This window comes from Oryzias latipes, chromosome 2, assembly GCF_053564925.1.
Source record: "Oryzias latipes strain Hd-rR chromosome 2, Olatipes_Hd-rR_3.1".
NCBI classification, from domain to species: domain Eukaryota; kingdom Metazoa; phylum Chordata; class Actinopteri; order Beloniformes; family Adrianichthyidae; genus Oryzias; species Oryzias latipes.
This window is the reverse complement of record NC_136238.1, coordinates 39,232,687-39,256,789: the sequence shown is the minus strand read 5'-3', so window position 1 is coordinate 39,256,789 and position 24,103 is coordinate 39,232,687. Positions and strand designations below refer to the sequence as shown.

Sequence of the window (24,103 nt, the reverse complement as noted above, 5' to 3'; positions counted from 1 at the left end):
TTATTAGATTTATATGGCAGCATGGAAACACTTATGCACATTTTAACTAGCCAAAGGTCTAAATCAGGGGTCGGCAACCCGTGGCTCCGGAGCCACATGTGGCTCTTTCATCCTTCTGTTGTGGCTCCCTGTGACTTTGGAAAATAATTAGTATTTTATAAAAATTCAATTTTATTTTAGTTTGTTCATTTTTCATGGCATTTCAAAGGCGCTGCTGGCTCCATACGAAGCACGTGCGACGTAAAAAACAGCTTCCTTAATGAATGAGCTCGTATTTATCGGGTGAGAACTGCAGAGCTGATAGCAGGAGGAGACACGCGGGGCGGCTTCAATAAACACTCCGGGTCTGGAGTGGTTTTCTGCCGGGAACTTGACGTGCCGCAGGGCAGAGAGCAACTCTCTGATGACAGAGAATTTGCGCTTCGTGTTTTTAAACACGCATGTGCATTGATGTATGTTTCTTCAAGGACATGAGTGTAGATCGCGGGACAGAGAAGATAAAAAAAAAAGTACTTCTCAAAAATCCACCAGCCAATCAAAATCCTCACCGAAAAGTACGGGACTTGATTGACATGCAGAATGGCCAATCGGACATCCTCTGACACATACGTCACTGCAGACGCGAGTTTAAATTCACTCAGCGCAAACTCTTTGTCATCAGACCGGCTTTTTCTGCCCCGTGGCACATCATGTCCCCAGTAGAAGACCAGCAACCGGACAGTGGCGCCACCCCAGTAGCCACTATAAGCTGTGGTAGCATCAGTTGTGCATTTCATCCCAAATGCACAGCCAGCAAGCGGGCAAGTCGCTCTGATCACCTAAACAGGCCCTCACCTCCTCCCCTCCCAGCTGCCTTTGAGTGCACAGACATCTAAAGACGAGCCGCTGGACGCAGAACATGTATAAGACGTGGGGTTCACTTCCGCGTTCGAACCCCCAGAGCCTCCGGGCCGGTTAGACAAAAGAACCAGTATCAGTTACTAGAGGTGAACTTTCTGTATTAGTGTTTCCTTAAGTCCAAAACGGCGACTGACCGCGTGTGTATGCGCTCCACACACTCACACGCGCTCTCCCCCCTCTCTTCCTGCATCGCGCGAGCACCAGTTTCTGCACGCACACACACATGCGCGCGCACGCACGCACTCACACGCGCACACAATCACACATCCCAAAACACTACATTTCTTTTCATGCCTGTTAAATATTTTCAGTGGTGTCTTTTAACAATCTCTTTACTGTACTTTAGGTCACCTGATCTGTATTTTGCGCAAATACTTGATGCAAATACGCCGACATCATCAGCGGTGGTGGATGTGCGATTACTTTTTATTAATATGTAAATAAGAATGGCCCTGTCACACGCGCCTCTCATTTTTATGGCACTATTTAAGCACTGGTTGTTGTGTTACCACAACATTTTGATGGGTTTTTGTCCTGTTTCCACATATAGTTACCTATAGTCATAGTTGATGCTTGTGTAAGTCAATTTTCAGAGAATGAAGAGAAATTCAACATATATTCTTATTTTAAGAAGAAATGTACAGCAGAAGGAGCGAAAGAGATGGTAGGGGAGCAACAGAGGTGTAGTGAGGAGGAGGAAGATGAGACAGAGCAGCATGATCCACAGCCAGCATGAATGACAGAAGAGAATGAGGAAGACAAAGATGAGACGGCATCTGATGAGGGACAGTCAGCATCATTGCTCAGAGAAACAAGGCAGAACTCAGCAAAAAGTCTTCCACCTGTTCCTGGACCAACTAGTGAAGTTAGAATTAATGCAGTGCTTTTCAACCAGTGTGCCGTGGGAAATTACCGTCATTAACTGATCTAAAACATTTTCCATCTCCAGGATATCAGCTCTGTGTTCATCCAAACAGCCCCTGATAAAACACTTTGAAATTAGGAATATGAAAGATCATAAATACTTTTTTCTTTGTGTTTATTTGATTCTATTAAAAACATTTTGATAAGATTGGCAGTACCCCGATTTAGCTGCAGTTTTAACTGTTTTCTGAAAGGTCCCGCCCCTTTTACTGTCTCCACCAATCATTCTAGGAGGCTTAATCACATGTCATCAGTCTGACCAATCAGAAGTGGTTAAAGTCTTCACCTCCTTGTTCTGATTCTGCTCATAAAGCCGCTCAGTTTCAAGAAAAGTACCAGATAAAGCTCATCTTTAGCGGTGTAGCTTTCCACAGAATCCGGTATCAGACCGTGAAAAGTGAACAAAACAATGAAGCTCAGAGACGCTAGTCTTTTTGCGTTTGGCGACTGTTTACATCTCCCATGATGCATTGGGTTAAAGTGACAGCGTCTCAGCGCACAATGAGTCTATCCTCTTAACGTCTTGTAACAACAACCAACACACATCAAACAGTTTTTGAATCTTTTCACTTAACTTTTATTACATCAGCTTTTTCTGCCACAATTATCACAAAAATGCATGTGAGATTGCAGAGGGACTGTAGGTCAATACAGACTATGAATTTGTCCTTTTTTTCTAAAATTTTTTTTTTACATTTTTTCTTGCTGGTTTGCCGCGGGATTTTTGTCAAGGTTAAAGTGTGCCGTGGCTCAAAAATGGTTGAAAAACACTGGCCTAATGATACCTACTAGAATTTATAGTAGTATCAACTATAAGTTAATGTTCTAGAAAAAAATCAGTAGGCATTTAACTTTCTGTTGGTTTTCTAAAGGTTGTTTTACTACGTTAAGTAGAATGAATTTGAAAAATTTAGCTCATGGTTTTTGTGTGCCACCCCAAGATTTAATGTGGCCCCCTACCGGCCACCCCCATGAAAAATTTCTGGAGGCGCCACTGCAACCGGAGTCTTTATTGAAGCCGCCCCGCGTGTCTCCTCCTGCTATCAGCTCTGCAGTTCTCCCCAGATAAATCCGAGCTCATCAAGGAAGCTGCAAGGCAAGCGCTTCGTACGGAGCCAGCAGCGCCAAATGCCTCATAATATGCCACGCTCCCCGCATTGCACCGTTTACAGCAGAGCATGAATACGATGGTTGCTGCTTTCTGTCTTTGTAATAAAATGCTTCATCTGTTAATACAAAAGTATCTTTATGTAAACTCACTGTGTAGTTTTTAATCATCAGTACATAAACAATAATGTATAAATAAACATGTAACTAATAAACATGACGATGGAAAAAGAAGTACTTTTTTTATCTTTTCTGGCCCGCGATCTACACTCATGTCCTTGAAGATCGATCGCGATCGACGTAATGAGCACCTTTGAATAATATATACATGCATAATATATATAATGATGTCAAAACAGGTAGTGGCTCCGGGTGCTTTTTTTTTCATTAGGGGTGGTCCCAAATGGCTCTTTGAGTAAAAAAGGTTGCCGACCCCTGGTCTAAATAGAGTTGAAATTATTTACAATTTAACTAAACATATTTAGATTGCAGGCTGAAGGTGGCACAATGGAATGGAGGTGCAAGTTGTGTTCTGTTACTTTGGCACTATGCAGTACTACATATAATACTGCAGTACTACATAGCCAATATTCCAAAGTGTTTCCACTGCCATGTATGTGGAGACACTTTGGAATATTGTCATGTGTTTATGACAGTATATTACAATAATAAAATGATGTTGCATTAGCACCATTCCATCATTTGAAACCATGAAAACTCATCTGTCAAGATCTGAAATGGATTTATGTAGAGTAGATGCAGTCAGAGGAAATTGTGCAGTTTTTACATGTTTGTGTAACTTAAAGCTGCCCTTTTCTGAGACTAAGTCCACCAAAACAGACAGGAACTGGCCAGCTTGGTTAGGATTTATGACCTCCAGGTGAATTTCTAATGTGCATAATTCAAAAACGGATAACAAATCATTTGTAAACAGCTGTAAGAAGCCAAGGTGTAACTTGCCTTAAAAATGACTTTGGGTCTTTGAACTGAAGTGGATCATGCCATTAACACTGTATTGTCCTCTAGAAATAGACATCTAGAAAAGGTATCATTTTATTATTTCTTAAAGTTCCTTAAATAAATATTGGAAGTGTTTGCTCTGCATTTGCTTCAATGGTAATGGATATTTCTTTTGTTCTATTAGGACCAGCGTGATGTGAACATGACACAGTTACTTGTCCTCCTTGCACTTCCTGTTTATCTGCATGAAGATGCCTCCAACTTCTTCAAGACCTGTACAGTAAGTGCACACGACTCCCTGTCAATGGTTTTCACTAATCCTTTAATATTGATTGAGATTTTATTGAGTGACATAATAAATAGGGCAATTGTTTGTAGTTTGTAAACTGAGTGATATTTTTAAATGGTTTTAAAAATGAGACGGAAGATGAAAGGCGAACATCAGGGACTCCTGATTGGAGGGAGTGGGAACCTTTTCGTTAACCATTTCTGCTCCTGATCCATCATTAATTGAAAAAAGAAAAATGCTTTAGTCTTAAATTATTTTATAAATGTCCTCCTTCAGAAAAATGCTAAAGAACTTTTTAAAAACACAATTTTAATTGCAGTTGGTCCTTAAAACATCATAACCAGTTGAATAAAAGCTAACAGAATGTTAGCATGAAAAGATTCCCATTGACAGATGGCAGGAATGTCAGTTTTGGACATTAGTGTGATGAATATCTTTGAGGGTCTGAACTCATCTGTGTTTTTTGTTTTGTGTTTTCCAGAATACCAGACCTCACAGACACTGCTGTGGTTCTCCTCTCAGTTGTCGTGGTGACGCTCCTGATGCTGCCGTCAGTGGTCCCACAGATCTGGCTGACTAATCTCTTCTACTCTTCAGGGACATCTATGCTCTGGACCTACAGCACCCCAAAAAACTTGAACTTGCCTTCATATTTATTCAGAATGCTGTCTTGAGCCTTGAGGACAGCAAACCACTGAAAGGACATTTATTGACGCTGAAGAATGTTTCGTTGAGTGAGTCTTCCAGAATGGACTATTTGTTGGTTTAAGTGTTATGTAACTAATGTGTTTTGTTGTGATCATTTGCTTTTTCTGCCGTACAATACAAAACCAACTCTTTTTGTCAATACGTTGTGTGGCACTCTTATAATGCAGTTTTATTGCACTGATTGTTTCTTCATCTTCTTGATATTTTTGCTTTTTTTTTTAAAGAGCAATTAAAAAAAGTGTATTAAGCAATCACTATTGTGTGGCCTTCACGTTTGTTGGTTTTTATCAATGTTAGCTTTTAAAATGTAGTGGGGCAGTATCAATATCTCTGTTTAGAATAAATTTTAAGCTGAAGAATTTTAAATATTTTTAATGCTACACATTTAATGAGTTAAAGAATTTATAAAGCATTTGAGTGAATTTTACATATTTTATGAGTTGAGTAATATAAAAATATAGTTAAAGCGTTTTTTAGTTGGAAAATATTAAAAACTTTAAGTAAATAATCTCTCTTTTATAAGTTGAGGAATCTTAATATTTTTTATATGAAATAATACAAATTTAAGCCAACTGACAATATGAATTTTAATAGATGTTAACTTAAAAGTTTTAATAATATAACTTAACTGTTGCGTAATCTGTTACACAATAATTTTTAAATTCAGTCAACTCGCTAGGGATTACAGTGCAGACGCTAACATGAACCAGCAAGTAATCCCAAATTAACAGACTTGTGGTGTGGAAAGGTATGTTTTTCAGCTAGCAGTAATAATCAAAGTATCCGTTCTTCAAAATGAGATTGCCACAAAACCGTATGTTATCTCATACTGGAACAGCTTTGGATGTAGAATTCAGTGGGAAAAGGTTTGGACCCTGCCACAAAAGTATTTCATCACCAATAAAATCAGAAAAATTTCTTTCAAAATTCTTCACAAATTTTATCCTGTGAAACATTTCTTTACTAAGTTTAAAAAAGATCTGGACATAAACTGTTCATTCTGTCATTCCTCACCAGAAACTGTGCCTCATCTTTTTTGGTTTTGCTCTTTCACTCAACTATTTTGGAAAGATGTGATACATTTTATAAGAACTCATCTATGTGAAGATTATAGATTATTTTACGAGCATATTATTTTTGGATATTTTACACAAGAAAGACTTAATGCAGAAAAAATATATGTAGTTAATTTACTTATAATTATGGCTAAATACTTTATACACAAGTGTAAATATGCCAACAAAAAAACAGTGTTTTATGTTTTTCAGAAAGAAATGGTTTTGTATGTGAACAGTATTTAATCTTCCACTAACAAAAAAGCTGTCAGAACAGTTGAAACATGGTCTCTCCTGAAACTTTAACAGATTCCTTTGCCTTATTATTTTTGTTTTCTTTTTGCATAACCTGTTTTACATGGTTATCATTATGTTTTTTTTTGTTCATTCTCATGGCGAACGTGAAGATTGTATTTTGCACACAGTGGAGTTTTGTGTTTGGTATTTTGTATGTGCAAGATATTGTTAATAAAGTTTATTTAAAAAAAAACAAACCGGCAAGAAGGAGCCACGGGGGTCCGGCAGCAGGCCATCGGAACCTTAACAAATATTTCATCTCCACCTCACCGTTGCCTTTTTTAAGAAATGACAGCTGGTTTTCCCACATTTATATGTAGTTATGGATCGAAAACAAGAGGAATTTGTTTTAATGTTAATGCGTGTTCCGGCGTCTACAGGAAGTGTCGCCCATAATTCACGTAAAGGCTCATGGGGGCTAGGAATAAGGTGGATACGGATTTTCTGTTTCGGTGGCACTTCTATTACCATTATTGGTATTTGAGACATTCCTTTGTGTCTCTAGAGATGCAGACAAATTTGTGACCACTTGAGGTGAAGATAAAATATTTCTTAAGGTTCCGATGGCCTGCTGCAGGACCTCCGTGGCTCCTTCTTATTGGATCATGTTAGCGTCTGTTCAAAATGGGAGGTGGCAGCCTCTCGTCCAATCAGAGCACGAGAAATCATCTGCCTTCCGTTTCATGCAAAGTGCCTTCCTTTTCATTCAAAGTGCCTTCCTTTTCATGCAAAGTCACTTCCGTTTCATGCATACTCCTCTCTCACACGCACATATAAACTCTTCCTCACACGTACATATATACTTGTCTTTCACATACATACATTCTTTTTTAAGAGTGACAATGAGAGTGAGAATGTATGTATGTGTAAAGTAATATATATGCATGCGAGAGAGAGAATATATGGATGTGCAAGTGAGACTATATGTATGCGTAAGAGAATATATGTATGTGAAAGAGAGAATATATGACTGTGAGAGCAAGAATGTATGAATGTGAATGGTTCAGAATAAATAATGTCTTATACGGCCCCTCATACAAACACACACAATATTAACGCACACTCCTCCCTCCGCTCTCACACCCCTCTCTGTCGCTGAACGCGCGCTCCTCTCCTCTCATTTATTCCACTCCCTCCTCTCACACAAGAACGTGCGGTCCCCAACACACACACACCCACTCCAGAACACTAGACACCAAGAATGTGGAGAGATTGGGTTTAGTATTTTGAATACTCGGGTTCTACTTGGTAATCATGTTTCCATGTTTGAGTTCATAAGATCATCCCAGAGAAAGTCTCTGCTTCAATCAAACACAGCATTAATTTTCATTGTTATGCCGACGAAACGCAGTTGTATTTATCCATGAAACCTGACCAGAATGACGAGATAGAGAAACTGAACGCCTGCATCGGAGACATCAAGACCTGGATGACAATTAATTACCTCCTCTTGAACCCAGAAAAAACTGAGGTCATTATACTAGGTCCTAAAAACTTCAGAGATGCTCTGTTGGCTCAGATAGTCTCCCTGGATGGCATAAGTATAGCCCCCAATTCCACAGTTAGAAACCTTGGGGTTTTATTTGATCAGGATTTATCATTTAAGGTTCAGATATCTCAGGCGTGTAGAACTGCCTTTTTTCACCTGCGGAATATTGCTAAGATCAGAAATATACTTTCTAAGAGTGATGCTGAAAAACTCATCCATGCATTTGTCACGTCGAGGCTGGATTACTGTAACTCTTTGTTAGCAGCGTGTCCTAAGAGTTCCTTAAGAAGTCTCCAGCTTGTTCAGAACGCAGCAGCTAGATTGTTAGCAGGAACTAGCAGAAGAGATTCAATTCAATTCAATTCAATTTTATTTGTATAGCCCCAGATCACAACAACAGTCGTCTCGATGGGCTCCGAAGTAAAACATGAACTCAAAAGGATCACGAATACAAAGAGTTCAATAGGAAAATACTAAAATGAACTAACAAACTGACTATGCTATACTGGCATCCCTGCCCTTAGACCCCCCTTCGCGGTAAGAAAAACTCCCAAAAAAACCGGATTCCGGAAAAAACGAAGAAACCTCAGGGGTGCCCACATGAAGGAGGGATCCTCCCCCAGGACGGACAGGCGATTTACCAGAACACAGGCGATTTACCTGTGTTAGTTTCACTTCATTGGCTCCCAGTTGATTCTAGAATCAAGTTCAAGATCCTCCTGTTAACCTATAAGGCCTTACATGGTATGGCCCCGTCCTATATTAAGGACCTCATAGTCTCTTACCATCCAATAAGGAAACTTCGCTCGCAAAATGCAGGACTGCTTGTGGTTCCTAGAATTAGTAAAAGTACGGTTGAAGGTAGAGCGTTTAGCCACCAAGCCCCTGTCTTATGGAATAAACTCCCAGCTCATGTAAGAGAGGCTGATTCAGTTTCTACATTCAAAGTTAGACTGAAAACATTCCTCTTTGGACAGGCTCATTGTCAGACTAGTTAGTTTTCAGAGATTATTTAACTTAATGTTAATTTGTTTAAATTAAACTTAATAGTAACTATTTGTTTTAAAAGGCTGCTAGAAGTTGAAGCTGGGGTAACTATGGTGCAATGGGGTTCTGTCCTCTTTTCTTTTCTATTTCTACGCTTCCTCTCCTCTATTCTTGATCATCATTTATAATTTATTTTTCCATGCCTCTGTTTTGTGCAGTGCGATTCATGTATTGTCCCTCTTTTCCTCTCCCCTCCTGGGGAGTGGGAGTGCTTCCAGACTCCTGTTGGCTCACCCGTGCTCCTGTTCCTGACCGTTTACCTCGCCTTTTCTCCCGCTCCTACACCTGGATGTGGATCCTGCCTCTGGCTCATCTCTGGCTCGTCTCTGCTCTGTGCCTGACCGAGTACCTCGTCTCTGCTCCCGCTCCTACACCTGGATGTGGATCCTGCCTCTGGCTCATCTCTGGCTCGTCTCTGCTCTGTGCCTGACCGAGTACCTCGTCTCTGCTCCCGCTCCTACACCTGGCTGTGGTTCCTGTCTCCGGCTCGACTCGCGCTTTTGACTGTCCCCCCAACCACAGCTGGATGAAGCTCGTCTGCTGGACTTTTATATATGTAGTTGTAGATTTAGATAAGTTAATTCTTCTCTAAGAGTTCTGGTAAATCGCCTGTCCGTCCTGGGGGAGGATCCCTCCTTCATGTGGGCACCCCTGAGGTTTCTTCGTTTTTTCCGGAATCCGTTTTTTTGGGAGTTTTTCCTTACCGCGAAGGGGGGTCTAAGGGCAGGGATGCCAGTATAGCTTAGTCAGTTTGTTAGTTCATTTTAGTATTTTCCTATTGAACACTTTGTATTCATGATCCTTTTGAGTTCATGTTTTACTTCGAAGCCCATCGAGACGACTGTTGTTGTGATTTTGGGCTATACAAATAAAATTGAATTGAATTGAATCTTTTTACATTTTCAAACATTTTTGAAAATTCTCCAGGGAGCCTTTAGGGTTGCCGACCCCCGCTCTAGGAGGCAACAACCGAACAGATGAAAGTCTGGACATCTTTGGTTAGATGAAAGATCATATGCTCATCCCAGACCGAAATGAGCATATGATGGATGGATGGATGGTTGTGACGTGATGATGTTTGTGGATGAAAAGGTGAGGATGTTTGTGGAGGATGTGTCTGTCAGAGCAGCATCCAGCTGCAGCATGACTCTGTCACTGTCTGCTCACAAAAATCAGCCGCTGGACTCTCAGCTGCATCTGCTGAAACACTGCAGGACTCAGAGTGCATGTGAGCGTGCACGGCTGCTTCTTCTGCACACGCTTTAAAGGAGTCTGTTAGAGCAAAGACACAAAGAAGAGCTGATGGCTGCAAGCAGAACTTTGTGGAGCACAAATGTCAGCAGACAGCTTTGAAACAAGCAGCTGCAGGAAGAAAAGAAGAAGTTCTTCTGCAGATCTTTGAGGAGAACAAGCAGCTGCAGGAAGATGCTGCTGCAGATCAGAATCTGGATATTTCTGCTCACTGTGGGTCAACACAACTTTGTCTTCATATTGATCTGAACACAACTGAAAGATGGAGTCTGACCTCAGAGTCTGCAGTCTGCAGTCTGGACTCTCCAGAAAACCACACAGAAGAAGAACTCCTGAATCCTGCAGGTTGTTGTCGCTCAGGTCCAGTTCTGTCAGATTAGACGGGTTTTTCTTCAGAGTTGAGACCAGAGCTTCACAGCTGATCTTTGACAAACTGCAGCACCACAATCTGAAATCAGACAGAAAAGTGTGTTCAGGAGCAGTGATGCAGCTGGAGGTCCAGGAACTTGGTCCATTCAGTCAGGTGGGACCCGCCCTGATGACAGACTGACAGATGACATTTTCACTGTTTAGAAATTTCTTTTGGATTTTGACCCAAAAACATGATCATATAAGAAAATGCAACAGATTAGAAATGACTTTAAATGAAGTTAAAACAGACGAGGAATTGAAATGTCATTGATCATCATGAATTGCTAGTGACAGAAATGCAAATTGAACAGACAGTTGGAGAAAAACATGACAGTTTAAAATCCAAATAGATTTTTCTTTGATTTAAAAGGTTAAATTTCAAAAACGTCAGATTAATTCTATTTCCTCATCTTAAACCTTAAATTGTAAAATGCAATTTCAAATGACATCATCACATTGCAAAGTCAATTGTTCATTGAGAATTGAAGATCACTTTGAATTATGGGTAAAAACAAAAAAATTCCAGAGCAAAATCTTGATCACATTTTATTGGATCAGACACAAAATCAAGACAACAAATAAAGTTTAAACCCCCTGCAGATATTTCACAGAGGATGAAGATTCAGTAAAACAAAGTTGCTGATTAAGGAAAACTTGAAAAGAGACATTAAAGATTTTTCCTAAAGCAAAGCTAAAATTAAACAGAACCCTGTTAAGAACCTTTAGCACAGAAAATCCTCCTGTGTGTTAAAGAAAAATAGACAAGGAGCCCAGATTTAAAAAAAGAACTGGGATTACGAGTTTGACCCTGAACGGCACATTTGATGGGAGAAAATGACAGAGCAATGCAATGTTTGCAATATTCGAGTGTGTCTGAAGGTCAAAGACTCAACAAGGTTACTTCCTTAAAGTCCTTAACAACTTTCAAAACCAATATTTCGTACTCATTTTCTGTTCGTTCTTAACACACCAAGGACTTCCTTGGGCTTTTTAACATATTGTCTAAACTTTCATCTCTGCTGGACTGCCAAGAGTGTACCTCCTTCAAATCAAATCAAATCAACCTTTATTTATATAGCACTTTTTCAACAACATATGTCACTCAAAGTGCTGTGCATAAAATACAATAAAATTTATAAACAAGATGACAAGACAAACCGTGCGACACCCCCCCCCCCCCCCCCGCAAAAACACACACAGACACACACGCACACACCTCAATAAATAAATAAATAAATAAATAATTAAAAAAGTGATAAAATGATATAATGTAGAGACCAGGCTTTGTCCTGAAATGGGGAAACGATATTTGGGGACATGTCCACACCAGCGACCCCCCAACCCAAGTTCACGGAGAGAACACTACCACAGAATCCCCCAGATCCGATCAAAAGAGTCAGACCCAGGAGATCCCACTGCAGCGTCCCCGCTCACTGAGAAGGGTCAGTCACCGATGTGGAGGATCCCTCAGAGGAAAACACTGGAGTGTAATAAAATGTAAAAGGAATAAAATTAAAATGTATATAAAACATGGACAAAAAACAAATAATTACATAAACCTTAATAGGCATATGAAATAGTAAGAGCGAATAAAAATTAATAGAATAAATAAATAAATAAATGTATTTACATACACATATAAAACTAGTAAAAAGAAAAATAAAGAAATAATTAAAATATTAAAAATAAATAAATAACAATAATAATAATAATAAATAAATAAAAATATTAAATAAATAATAATAATAATAATAATAATAATAATAATAATAATAATAATAATAATAATAATAATAATAAAAATTAAAAATCCTAAAATTCAACTAAAAGCTAATTTAAAAAGGTAGGTCTTAAGCCTTCCTTTAAAAACATGAACAGTCTCTGCGGCCCTTAGGCTCTCTGGGAGGCTGTTTCACAGGCGAGGTCGTCAAAACTGAATGAGGCCTCGTCGTATGTTTTTGTTCTTACTTTTGGAATAACCAAAAGGCCTGTATCAGAGGACGTCAGGGTCCGCGAGGGCTCATACTTTAAAATCATGTCAGATAAATATGAAGGCCCGAGACCATAAAAACATTTGTAAACCAATGAAAGAACTTTAAAATCAATTCTGAATTGCACAGGGAGCCAATGCAGCGATCTTAAAACTGGTGTAATGTGTTCCCGCCCCCTGGTCCTCGTCAGAACGCGTGCTGCTGAATTTTGCAGCAGTTGAAGATTTGCTATTCTTGTTCTGGGAAGACCAGAGAGCAGGGCATTACAACAATCTAATCTGCTGGTAATAGAAGCATGCATTAGCACCTCTGTACTGGCAAGAGAGAGAAACGGGCGGACTCTGGCTATATATTTTAGATGATAAAATCCTGTTTTTGTGATATTTTTAATTTGTCGGATAAAATTCATCTCAGAGTCAAAAATGACACCCAGGTTTCTCACACACTGAGAAGTTTTGTAATTCTTTAGTTTAGATAAAACTATCTCTCTCTTGTCTTCAGAACCAATCACTAAAACCTCTGTTTTGTCCTGGTTTAGCTGTAGGCAGTTCTCTGCCATCCATGACTCAATGTCTAAAATGCATTTTAAGAGTGTGTTGACCGACTCTTCATCATCAGGACACACAGCGATGTAGAGTTAAGTGTCATCAGCATAGCTGGCAGGAAACAAACGCCATGCCTCCTGATGACGTCCCCCAGTGGCAACATATATAGATTAAAAAGTAGTGGGCCTAAAATTGAACCTTGGGGGACCCCACAGTTGATGTCGAAGACCCTTGAGGAGCAAGTATCCATACTTACGTAAAAACTTTGATCTGTGAGATAGGAATAAAACCACTTTAGTACGGTACCAGAGATGCCCAAACCTCTCAGTCTGTTGAGTAAAATACTGTGATCTACTGTGTCGAAAGCAGCACTGAGATCCAGTAGTACCAGAACTGAGAGTTTCTGACAATCCAGGTTACATCTAATATCATTTACTATTTTAACAAGGGCCGTCTCTGTGCTGTGGTTTGTCCTAAAACCAGATTGATATTTTTCAAATATGTTATTTCTATTTAAAAACTCATTAAATTGGATTAAAACAGTTTTTCAATCATTTTACTTAAAAATGGCAAGTTTGATACTGGACGATAATTGTTATAGTTGTTTGGATCTAAATTACTCTTCTTCAGAAGAGGCATCACCACTGCCGTTTTAAAGGCAGCAGGGAAGACACCCGTCTGAAGAGAGTAATTTACTATATTTAAAAGCTCAGACTCAAAGAAGTCATAAAATGTTTTCAACAACGATGTGGGGATTGGGTCTAAAAGGCAGGCGGTTGGCTTTAACTGGGAGAAAAACCTGACCAAGTGCCACAGCATCAACCAGGACAAAACTTGCCAGTGTTTCCTCTGATAAATACAATGCTATAGATTCATTAAAAGCAACACCTTTTTGAATTAAAAGAGTAGATCTAATAGCATTGTATTTACTCCTGAAGTGGTCTGCAAAACTCTCACATACAGCATCTGAGGCTGCTATGGAGGACCTTTGAGAGTCTCTTTTAGTTAAACTGTCTATTGTTTTAAAGAGAACTCTAGGATCGTTTTTGTTTTGTAAAATTAAGTTTGAGAAGTGGAGGGTTCTGGCTTTTTTTATTGCATGACTGTACCTCATTTGCTGTTCTTTAAAAATTTCGCGATGTACAGTTAACTTCGTTTTCCTCCACTACCTCTCCGCTCTCCTGCATTCACGTTTCAAGGCTCCGATTGGTTCTTTCTTCCATGGTGCTGTAGCTTTAGTTTTCAACGTTTTAGTTTTAAGTGGAGCTACAGCATCAATGGCTGACTGTAGTTTGTTGTTAAAATGTTCAACCATAAAATAACATGATGCAGGTAAAATATGAGCGGGAGTTTGATGTAAAATATTGATAAAATTTGCAGCCACATCAGGAGTTATGTATCGTTTCCTCACAGTTCTCGCTGGAGCTTCCTGTCGAGTCCTTCTCCTCATATGTAGTTCCTTGTTAACGAATGAAACATTTTTCCCTGTCGGCTGCTCTCACAAAGATCTTCAAGCGAATTAAAAGCTCATTATCTCCAAGAGAGACAGCCAACCATGGCCCCGAAGAAAGACCAAGCAACAAGTAACAGTAGTTGCGTTTACATGGACATTCATCATGTAAACACGCCATTCGGAATACTCTGCCCCGATCAGACTCGTTTGGATCAAAATTTCTTTGTGACCTGCTGACAACTTGACCTCAACTTTCAGCGCTGCCAATAACAGCTGCAGAAGGAAAAGGAGTAATCTAAGTCTGCAGACATTAAAGCGAAGAGAAACGATAAACTCTGTTAAACCCAGTTAATCTGCAGAAGAAGAAATACCAACCTTGGACAATGGACAGATTGTGGACCCTTTTTTTATTTCACAGCATTATCTTATAATTGCAATAATAAAATTGCTCAATCAATTATTGGAAATGGTTAAAGTGATTGATCTCTAATTATGTCACTTCACTTTTCCCAAAAAGTCATGAAGTGTTATGTCTATTTTTCTGATATAGTGTCATTTTTAGTCATAAACATGATTTTTCTAATAAAGGAATCTGAATATACTTAGATAACTGATCTGTATGTGGTATGTTAGTATACAAAATAGATTTATGTCTATTTTACATGATTATCAAGTAATTTATCATTGTCATTTGATTTATTGATACTTAAGCACACGTAACGACCTGAAACTGTGTTGGTTAGGCATTGATATCTGATAAAAAGTTATGAACCGGACAATGATAATCATGTAATAAAATGGTTATGGTAGAACAGGGGTGGGGTTGTATAGGTCCGCGTCCTTCCACTTCCTATCAAGCAATCTTTGATTTAATATACAATTGTCCTAAGTTTGATGCGTCTTTGTATAAATATATGAATGGTGATTGTATCGTTTTGTGCACTATTCGTGCTTTGAAGTTCAAAGTAGTGGTTCATTAAATGTGTCAGTCATTAAAGTGAAAATACTAGAAATAACTCTGTTGCATAAATAAAAGTCTCAACCTGGAGACAGAAGAGCTGTTTTTTGCATAGATGCCTGTTGCTGAAAAATTCAATCAAACCTAGAATGTGTCTGTTTTATGTGCAATAGTCAAATTGATTTATATCTACTTACTCATCTACTCTAATGCATAATCATGCCCCAGAGGGAGATCCATGTGGAACTCCTCCACAAGGATCACTATGCTCTATTTCTCTAGGACAGGGGTCGGCAACCCAAAAAGAGCCAAATTGGACAAAAAAAACAAAAAACAAATATGTCTGGAGCCGCAAAATATTAAAAGCCCTGTTTAAGCCTCATAATGAAGGCAACACATGTAATATTAGCTATATTAGCCTACTATAAAAATGACTAAGTTGCTACAAATACATAATGAGCATTAACGATTAGATGTTTATTTGCCCTGCAGTGCATTCTGGGAGAACGACGCGTCACGTGACTGTTCTGTTGTGCAAGTTTAACTTCATTACAATATCAATGAATTATGTTTCATTGCTTTGATAAAATTAAAGAAATGTACTAAAGTAATCCGATTTTTGATGTCATTTTTTTTTTGAGGATTCGAACAAAAAACAATAAAATGGAACGTGCATGACGAGCCCCTAAAAAAGAAAACAACAGCCTTTTGAAAAGGTAAAGGATGTAAAATCAAATGAATACAGTTAAGTTTGATTTCTGTGCAAATGCCAAGCAAGTCAGTGCAAGGGTAAAACAGCAGCAGCATCCTCTTCTTTCTCTGTACATCTCTAGCAAAGACAGTCAGCTTGTGCTCGACAAATCAAATCAGATGACAGAACAGCTTCAAGCATTTGCGGCGCCTGCAGACTTTCATTCAGCTCGTTTAGGTGGCTTGTCACAGTCATATCCACCAAAAAGTGCAGCTTTTCCAGCCACTCAGTATCTTCCAGTTGCGGGTAGTTCAGGTCTTTGCTTTTCAGGAATGTTATTACGTGTTCTAAACAGACGACAAAGTGACGCAAAACGTCACCCCTGGACAGCCATCGGACTGTGTTGTGTAGAAGGAGATCAGAATATTTGCTTTCAACTTCATTAAGCAATGCACAGAACTGACGGTGGTTCAGCAGACAGCTTTGAAACAAGCAGCTGCAGGAAGAAAAGAAGAAGTTCTTCTGCAGATCTTGGAAGAGAACAAGCAGCTGCAGGAAGAAAAGAAGAAGTTCTTTTGCAGATCTTTGAAGAAAACAAGCAGCTGCAGGAAGGACATTTCTGCTCACTGTGGGTCAAAACAACTTTGTCTTCATATTGATCTGAACACAACTGAAACATGGAGTCTGACCTCAGAGTCTGCAGTCTGCAGTCTGGATTCTCCAGAAAACCACACAGATGAAGAACTCCTGAATCCTGCAGGTTTCTGTTCTTGCTCAGGTCCAGTTCTGTCAGATTAGACGGGTTTTTCTTCAGAGCTGAGACCAGAACTTCACAGCTGATCTTTGATAAGCTGCAGTCCTTCAACCTGCAATCAGACAGAAAAGTGTGTTCAGGAGCAGTGATGAAGCTGGAGGTCCAGGAACTTGGTCCATTCAGTCAGGTGGGACCCGCCCTGATGACAGACTGACAGATGACATTTTCACTGTTTAGAAATTTCTTTTGGATTTTGACCCAAAAACATGATCATATAAGAAAATGCAACAGATTAGAAATGACTTTAAATGAAGTTAAAACAGACGAGGAATTGAAATGTCATTGATCATCATGAATTGCTAATGACAGAAATGCAAATTGAACAGACAGTTGGAGAAAAACATGACAGTTTAAAATCCAAATAGATTTTTCTTTGATTTAAAAGGTTAAATTTCAAAAATGTCAGATTAATTCTATTTCCTCATCTTAAACCCTAAATTGTAAAATGCAATTTCAAATGACATCATCACATTGCAAAGTCAATTGTTCATTGAGAATTGAAGATCACTTTGAATTATGGGTAAAAACAAAAAAACCTCCAGAGCAAAATCTTGATCACATTTTATTGGATCAGACACAAAATCAAGACAACAAATAAAGTTTAAACCCCCTGCAGATATTTCACAGAGGATGAAGATTCAGTAAAACAAAGTTGCTTATTAAGGAAAACTTGAAAAGAGACATTAAAGATTTTTCCTAAAGCAAAGCTAAAATTAAACAGAACCCTGTTAAGAACCTTTAGCACAGAAAATCCTCCTGTGTGTTAAAGAAAAATAGACAATGAGTCCAGATTTAAAAAAAGAACTGGGATTACGAGTTTTACCTTGTACGATTCTTGGCTTTCTGGTATGCTAATCAAACAATGGTAGTCAAATGGGGCAATGTCTTATCAGAGCCTTTATATGTAAGCAATGGTGTTCAACAGGGGGGGTTCCTATTCAATGTGTATATTCATGACCTATCCACTAATCTGAATCTGTGCAAAACTGGGTGTGTTGTTGGATGTCAAACCTTTAATCATCTTATGTATGCTGATGACCTAGTCATTTTTAGCCCCTACAGTCCTGGGTTACAAACACTTTTAAAAGTTTGTTCTGACTATGGCAGAGACTTTGATATAAACTACAATCCCTCTAAAAGCAAAGTAACGGTTGTAAGGACAGAAATGTAAACTTTCCTGTTTTTAAGCTTTGTGGAACGCCTCTGGAACAAACCTCATCTTTCAAATACCTTGGACATTTCATTACTGATGATTGGAGGGATGATAAAGACATTCAGCGACAGTACTGTAAACTCTATGCTCAGGCAAACATGCTGATGAGAAAATTCAGTACGTGTTCTCTTCAGGTGAAGTGTTCGCTGTTAAGGGCTTACTGCACTCCTCTGTATACGGCCCCTCTTTGGTGGAACTATGGACGTGGGACATTCCGCAAATTCTTAGTGGCCTATAATGATGCTTCAGGCTTCTGCTACAGGTGCCCAGGTGGTACAGAGCCAGTCAGCTGTTTGTGGATGCTCACATCCCCACCTGTGAAGCACTACTGCGTAAGCTTACATACGGCCTTATGGAACACCTGGACAAATCTAAGAACTCAATTATCATGTCTCTGACTGATCCCAAAAGAAGCTCATGCCGCTACACTTCTGTGCTGTCTCCCCCAGTGTTTTATGTTTTTGTTATTGGTTAAATGGGTTTAATTGTTATTTTTTTCTTATTTGGGACAGTAAGATTCAAAAGTTCATTGTAAAGTCAAAAGGTAATGTCTTACGCTGCCATCTAGTGGCCACATGCGGTACGTAACGTGGGAAGCTTGGTTTGGGAAGAGAGGCACGTGTTCGAGAGTGGTGCGCATGCGTGAAAAGTAAAGCTCTTTGATGTATTCAGAACCCTGTGAGAAGCGATAATGTTTTTACAAAATTAAAAGTGGCTCAAGAAAAGCAAGTCTGTGGAGTTTTTTGAAGCCCTTTGTGTTTAGCTCACTGCATAAGCTGAATCATTACATTTGGCTGAGGAAACACTGGATACAGCGATAATACTCTTTTTAATTTATATCTTTTTACTTTTTATTTTGTATACTGTATCTGTATCTTTTTTCTATGGACCACATCTGAGTCTGAAATAAAAGTGTGTTTGTTTGACCCGCAACGGCACATTTGATGGGAGAAAATGACAGAGCAATGCAATGTTTGCAATATTCGAGTGTGTCTGAAGGTCAAAGACTCAACAAGGTCACACACAGTGTGCCGTGCGATAGCAGAGAATAAAATTGAGTGTGGTACACTGTGTCTGCTGCTCCCAAAGACCCATTTCTGACCCCAGAATTTTTTTAGGATCTTCTTCAGTTTCTTGGTGAATTGATCTAACCGTCGTCCTTTGGCCAGGTAGCTCCGCCCCCACCTTTGAACATAAACTACCTGTAGAGGTTTTTCACTCTAACCCAGCAAAGATTTAGTGTCTGCTTAAACACCAGGACTGAAAACTAGAAGCTAACCTAAAGACTTTATAAAATGGAAGACCTGGTTCTGAATATTTACTAGAACCAGGTCTGTGGGAAAGACCTGTCAGTCTGCTGCAGTTGGACTTCATATCTCTTTAAAGTGAAGGTGTTATCACTGAGTTCTCTTCATAAGGAACTGCTGCTTTGTGGGTCAGAAATCTGCTGTAACTGTTTGTCCATTTAAATCTGCAGTTCTGTGATTGAATCATGTTTTCTTTCAAAGAACACAGAACATGAACTTCTCCCAGATATCAACACCTGAATGGACCTAGGTTCTCCAGGTTAGTCTGGTGCAAAAAGACACAATAACATTTGAAACCATCAGATAAAGATAAAACAGGATTTTTAACAACACTCCTCTGCCGTTTCCTCTGACCTGATGTCTATCTGACACTTTCTCCTGAAATAGAGAAAAACTGAAGAGAATCAACATTTGGATGAAAGCTGACCTGAGAGTCTCCAGTTTACAGTCTGGACTCTCCAGTCCAGCAGACAGAAGCTTCACTCCTGAATCCTGTAGGTTGTTTTCACTCAGATCCAGAACTTTGAGTCTGGAGGACTGAGACCTGAGAACTGAGGACAGAGCTGCACAGCTTCTCTGTGACAGATCACAGTTTCTCAGTCTGAAGAAAACAAAGACAGACAGCAGTTATTGAATCTTTCATGTTTCCACTTATATTCAGTTGCTGACTGAAGGTGATTTTCCTGAGAGTTCTTACAGAGCTTTGTTGGAGGCTTTGATCACTGGCAGCAGCCTCAGAAGAGCCTCCTCTGAACCAGAGTATTTCTTTAGGTCAAACTCTTCCAGATCTTCTCCTGATGACAGTAAGATGAAGACCAGAGCAGACCACTGAGCAGGAGACAGTTTATCTGTGGAGAGACGTCCTGACCTCAGGAACTGTTGGATCTGCTCCACTAGAGAACCATCATTCAGTTCCTTCAGACAGTGGAACAGGTTGATGCTTTTCTCTGCAGGCAGATCCTCACTGATCTTCTTCTTGATGAACTGGACTGTTTCCTGATTGGTCTGTGAGCTACTTCCTGTCTGAGTCAGCAGACCTTGTAGGAGATTCTGATTGGTCTGCAGTGAAAGACCCAGGAGGAAGCGGAGGAACAAGTCCAGGTGTCCGTTTGGACTCTGTAAGGCCTTCTTCACAGCACTCTGGTAGAACTGGACTGGACTGCTTTGTTTCAGTTTGAGAATCTTGAAGGATTTTTCCTCCATGATGTTGAGTCCAGAGGTGATGAAGGTCAGGTGGACATGAAGAGCAGCCAGAAACTCCTGAACACTCAGATGGATGAAGCAGAAGACCTTGTCCTGGTACAGGCCTCTTTCCTCTCTAAAGACCTGTGTGAACACTCCTGAGTACACTGAGGCTGCTCTGCTATCGATGCCACACTCTGTCAGGTCGGATTCATAGAAGATCAGGTTTCCTTTCTGCAGCTGCTCAAAAGCCAGTTTTCCCAGAGACTCCATCATCTTCCTGCTCTCTGGACTCCAGTGAGGATCTGTCTCAGCTCCTCCATCATACTTGACCTTCTTGACTTTGGCCTGAACCACCAGGAAGTGGATGTACATCTCAGTCAGGCTCTTGGGCAGCTCTCCTCTTCCTCTGCTCTTCAGCAGATCCTCCAGAACTGTAGCAGTGATCCAGCAGAAGACTGGGATGTGGCACATGATGTGGAGGCTTCTGGATCTCTGGATGTGGGAGATGATCCTGCTGGCCTGCTCTTCATCTCTGAACCTCTTCCTGAAGTACTCCTCCTTCTGTGGATCATTGAACCCTCTGACCTCTGTCACCATGTCAACACACTCAGCAGGGATCTGATTGGCTGCTGCAGGTCGTGTGGTTATCCAGAGGCGAGCAGAGGGAAGCAGGTTCCCCCTGATGAGGTTTGTCAGGAGATCAGCCACTGAGGTGGACTTTCTAGGGTCCTTTAGGATCCGAGTCTTGTGGAAGTCCAGAGGAAGTCGACACTCATCCAGACCATCAAAGATGAAGAGGACCTGGAAGTCTTCAAAGCTGCAGATTCCTGCTTGTTTGGTTTCAGGGAAGAAGTGATGAACAAGTTCCACCAAGCTGAACTTCTCCTCTTTCAGCACATTCAGCTCTCTGAAAGTGAATGGAAATGTGAAGTGGAGGTTCTGGTGGGCTTTGCCTTCAGCCCAGTCCAGAGTGAACTTCTGTGTTAAGACTGTTTTCCCGATGCCAGCCACTCCCTTAGTCATCACAGTTCTGATTGGTTCTGGTCTTCCAGCTGGGAGTTGGAAGAGCTCTTCTTGTCTGATGCTTGTTTCTGCTCTGTCTGCTTTCCTGGATGCTGCTTCAATCTGTCTGACCTCATGTTCTTCATTCAGCTCTCCTCTTCCTCCCTCTGTGATGAAGAGCTCTGTGTAGATCTCATTCAGAAGGGTTGGGCTTCCTGCTTTAGCCATCCCCTCAAACAAACACTGGAACTTCCTCTTCAGACCAGATTGGACTTTATGTCGACAAACTGCAGCAGCAGATCCTGAATGAAGACAACAAACAGTAAATCAACTCTCTGCAGCCCTGAATGATGAGGGTTTGAATCCCTGTGGTTCCATGTGTTCAGACATCAGTAAATCTTCATTTCTCAGCAGCTGAAACCTTCAGAGAAATCCTCTTACTGCTCTGCAGTCCATCAGCCAGCTCCTCCTGCTTCATTCTCCTTAGGAAGTTCACTGTGATCTTCATCAGTGACTCTCTGCTCCTCTGCTCTTCATCTTCATCTCCATCCTCCAGCTCCTCCTCATCCTCCCTGTGACTCAGAAGCTTCTGGATCTTCTTCAGCTCCTTCTTGACAAAAGTGACAATGTTGTCCTCCAGCAGCTGCAACAGAATTCCAGATGAATGAGCCAATCAGAGTGAAGTCATGGAGCCAAACATCAGCTCCATGTTGGACACACTGACAGTCCACTGGTGTCCAAAGTGCAGCATGGAGACGACTGTGGACAGAATGATGGGAAAGTAGTTGTTGTTCATGTACAGACCAGAAAGATGGAGTCCAGCTGTGTTTGATGCTGCTGGACAGACGGACCACTGGGAGTCTCTGAGCTCTGCTGGTCCAGTCTGTGGAGAATCAGCAACAATCAGATCCTGATGGACCCACTGGTGTCCTGCAGACACTCAGTAGAATCTAATAGATCTATTCTGTGTTTGTGGAAAAGCTCCAACACTCACTGCAGCACACATGAAGATAGAAATGTCTGTGAGAAAGAACGTGTATATACAGCTCACCTCTCTGCACTAGAAGATGATTTAAAATCGATGAGACCATCCTTTGACCGGTCACTCCTGAAAGAAACACAGCTGGGTTCAGATCCAGATCCAGTTCTGAGTCTCTGATGGATCCTGATAGAAAAACACTTGTTTGTTAGAAGTGAGTTTCTTTCATGAAAGTGTTTGATGAGTTCTTTTGGATTTGGATCATCTCAGATCATAAATGAATCATGAATGCTGTGGTTTTTAAAACAGCAATGATTCCAACATTCATTCTGACTCACAAAGATCTTCTTGAGTTCTTATTCTATGGTTCAACAATTCCATCACATGTTTTACTCCCCAATTTTTTCCCATTTCTGCTGTTTTGGTGAATATGTCTTGTACCATTGCCTTGGGATGGTTTTCTTGCCTTCAGCTAGAAAGATTTTGTCATTTTTGAGTAAATTTTCTGGTATATTGCCCAGATACAGAAACAAGCATGTTTTTGGTATACTGTAGCCCAGGACCTTGGTTATTAGATTTTTGTAGAGCGTTGATATTCTTCTTTCTCTTTCGGCTTTTCCCATCAGGGGTCGCCACAGCGAATCATCCTTTTCCACCTCACTCTATCATGAACATCTTCTACCCTAACGTTAGCCAACTTCATGTCCTCTGTTAAGACATCCATGTATCTCCTCTTTGGCCGTCCTCTTGCCCTCCTGCCAGGCAGCTCCATCTCCAACATCCTTCTACCAATATATCCACTATCCCTCCTCTGAACATGTCCAAACCATCTCAGTCTGGCTTCTCTGACTTTGTCGCTAACACAGGCAACATGAGCCGTCCCTCTGATGTACTCGTTCCTTATCCTGTCTAACCTGGTCACTCCTAAGGAGAACCTCAACATCTTCATCTCCGCTACCTCCATCTCAGCCTCTTGTCTCTGTCTCACTGCTACCGTCTCTAACCCATAGAGCAGAGCTGGTCTCACCACTGTCTTGTACACCTTTCCTTTGAGTCTTGCTGACACTCTTCTGTCACACAACACTCCTGACACTTTCCTCCAACCGCTCCAACCTGCCTGCACTCGCCTCTTCACCTCTTTTCCACAATCCCCATCACACTGAACTGTTGACCCCAAGTACTTAAACTCCTGCACCTTCTTCACCTCAGCCCCCTGTAACCTAACGCTTCTACCTTGATCCCTCTCGTTCAGACACATGTATTCTGTCTTACTACGACTGACCTTCATGCCTCTTCTTTCCAGAGCAAACCTCCAGCTCTCTAGCTGTTCCTCCACCTGCTCTCTACTCTCACTGCAAATTACAATGTCATCCGCAAACATCATTGTCCAGGGAGATTCCTGTCTTACCTCGTCTGTCAGCCTGTCCATCAGCATAGCAAACAAAAAAGGACTCAAAGCTGATCCTTGGTGTAGTCCCACCTCCACCTTGAACTCCTCTGTCTGACCTACAGCACATCTCACCACCG

The 24,103-nt window shown here is 40.5% G+C and overlaps 3 protein-coding genes across 3 annotated transcripts in view; 1 reads left to right on the top strand and 2 right to left on the bottom strand.

Moving 5' to 3' along the window:
* The window catches only part of LOC110016108 (NACHT, LRR and PYD domains-containing protein 12-like), a 35,460-nt gene extending 13,460 nt beyond the window's left edge, over window positions 1–22,000 (bottom strand). The window contains exons 1-4 of the mRNA XM_023963769.2: window positions 20,108–22,000; window positions 19,838–20,011; window positions 16,766–16,942; window positions 10,302–10,475 (exon numbers count right to left, since the gene is read on the bottom strand). Of these exons, the coding sequence (XP_023819537.2) occupies window positions 10,302–10,475; window positions 16,766–16,942; window positions 19,838–20,011; window positions 20,108–21,825 (2,243 nt within the window). The 5' untranslated portion in view covers window positions 21,826–22,000. The remainder of the gene's footprint in view (window positions 1–10,301; window positions 10,476–16,765; window positions 16,943–19,837; window positions 20,012–20,107) is intronic.
* Window positions 1–24,103, top strand: part of LOC101172625 (uncharacterized) — a 196,350-nt gene that overhangs the window by 42,089 nt on the left and 130,158 nt on the right. The window lies entirely within an intron of this gene.
* Window positions 1–24,103, bottom strand: part of LOC144987153 (uncharacterized) — a 157,815-nt gene that overhangs the window by 131,495 nt on the left and 2,217 nt on the right. The gene's annotated exons all lie outside the window — the stretch shown is intronic.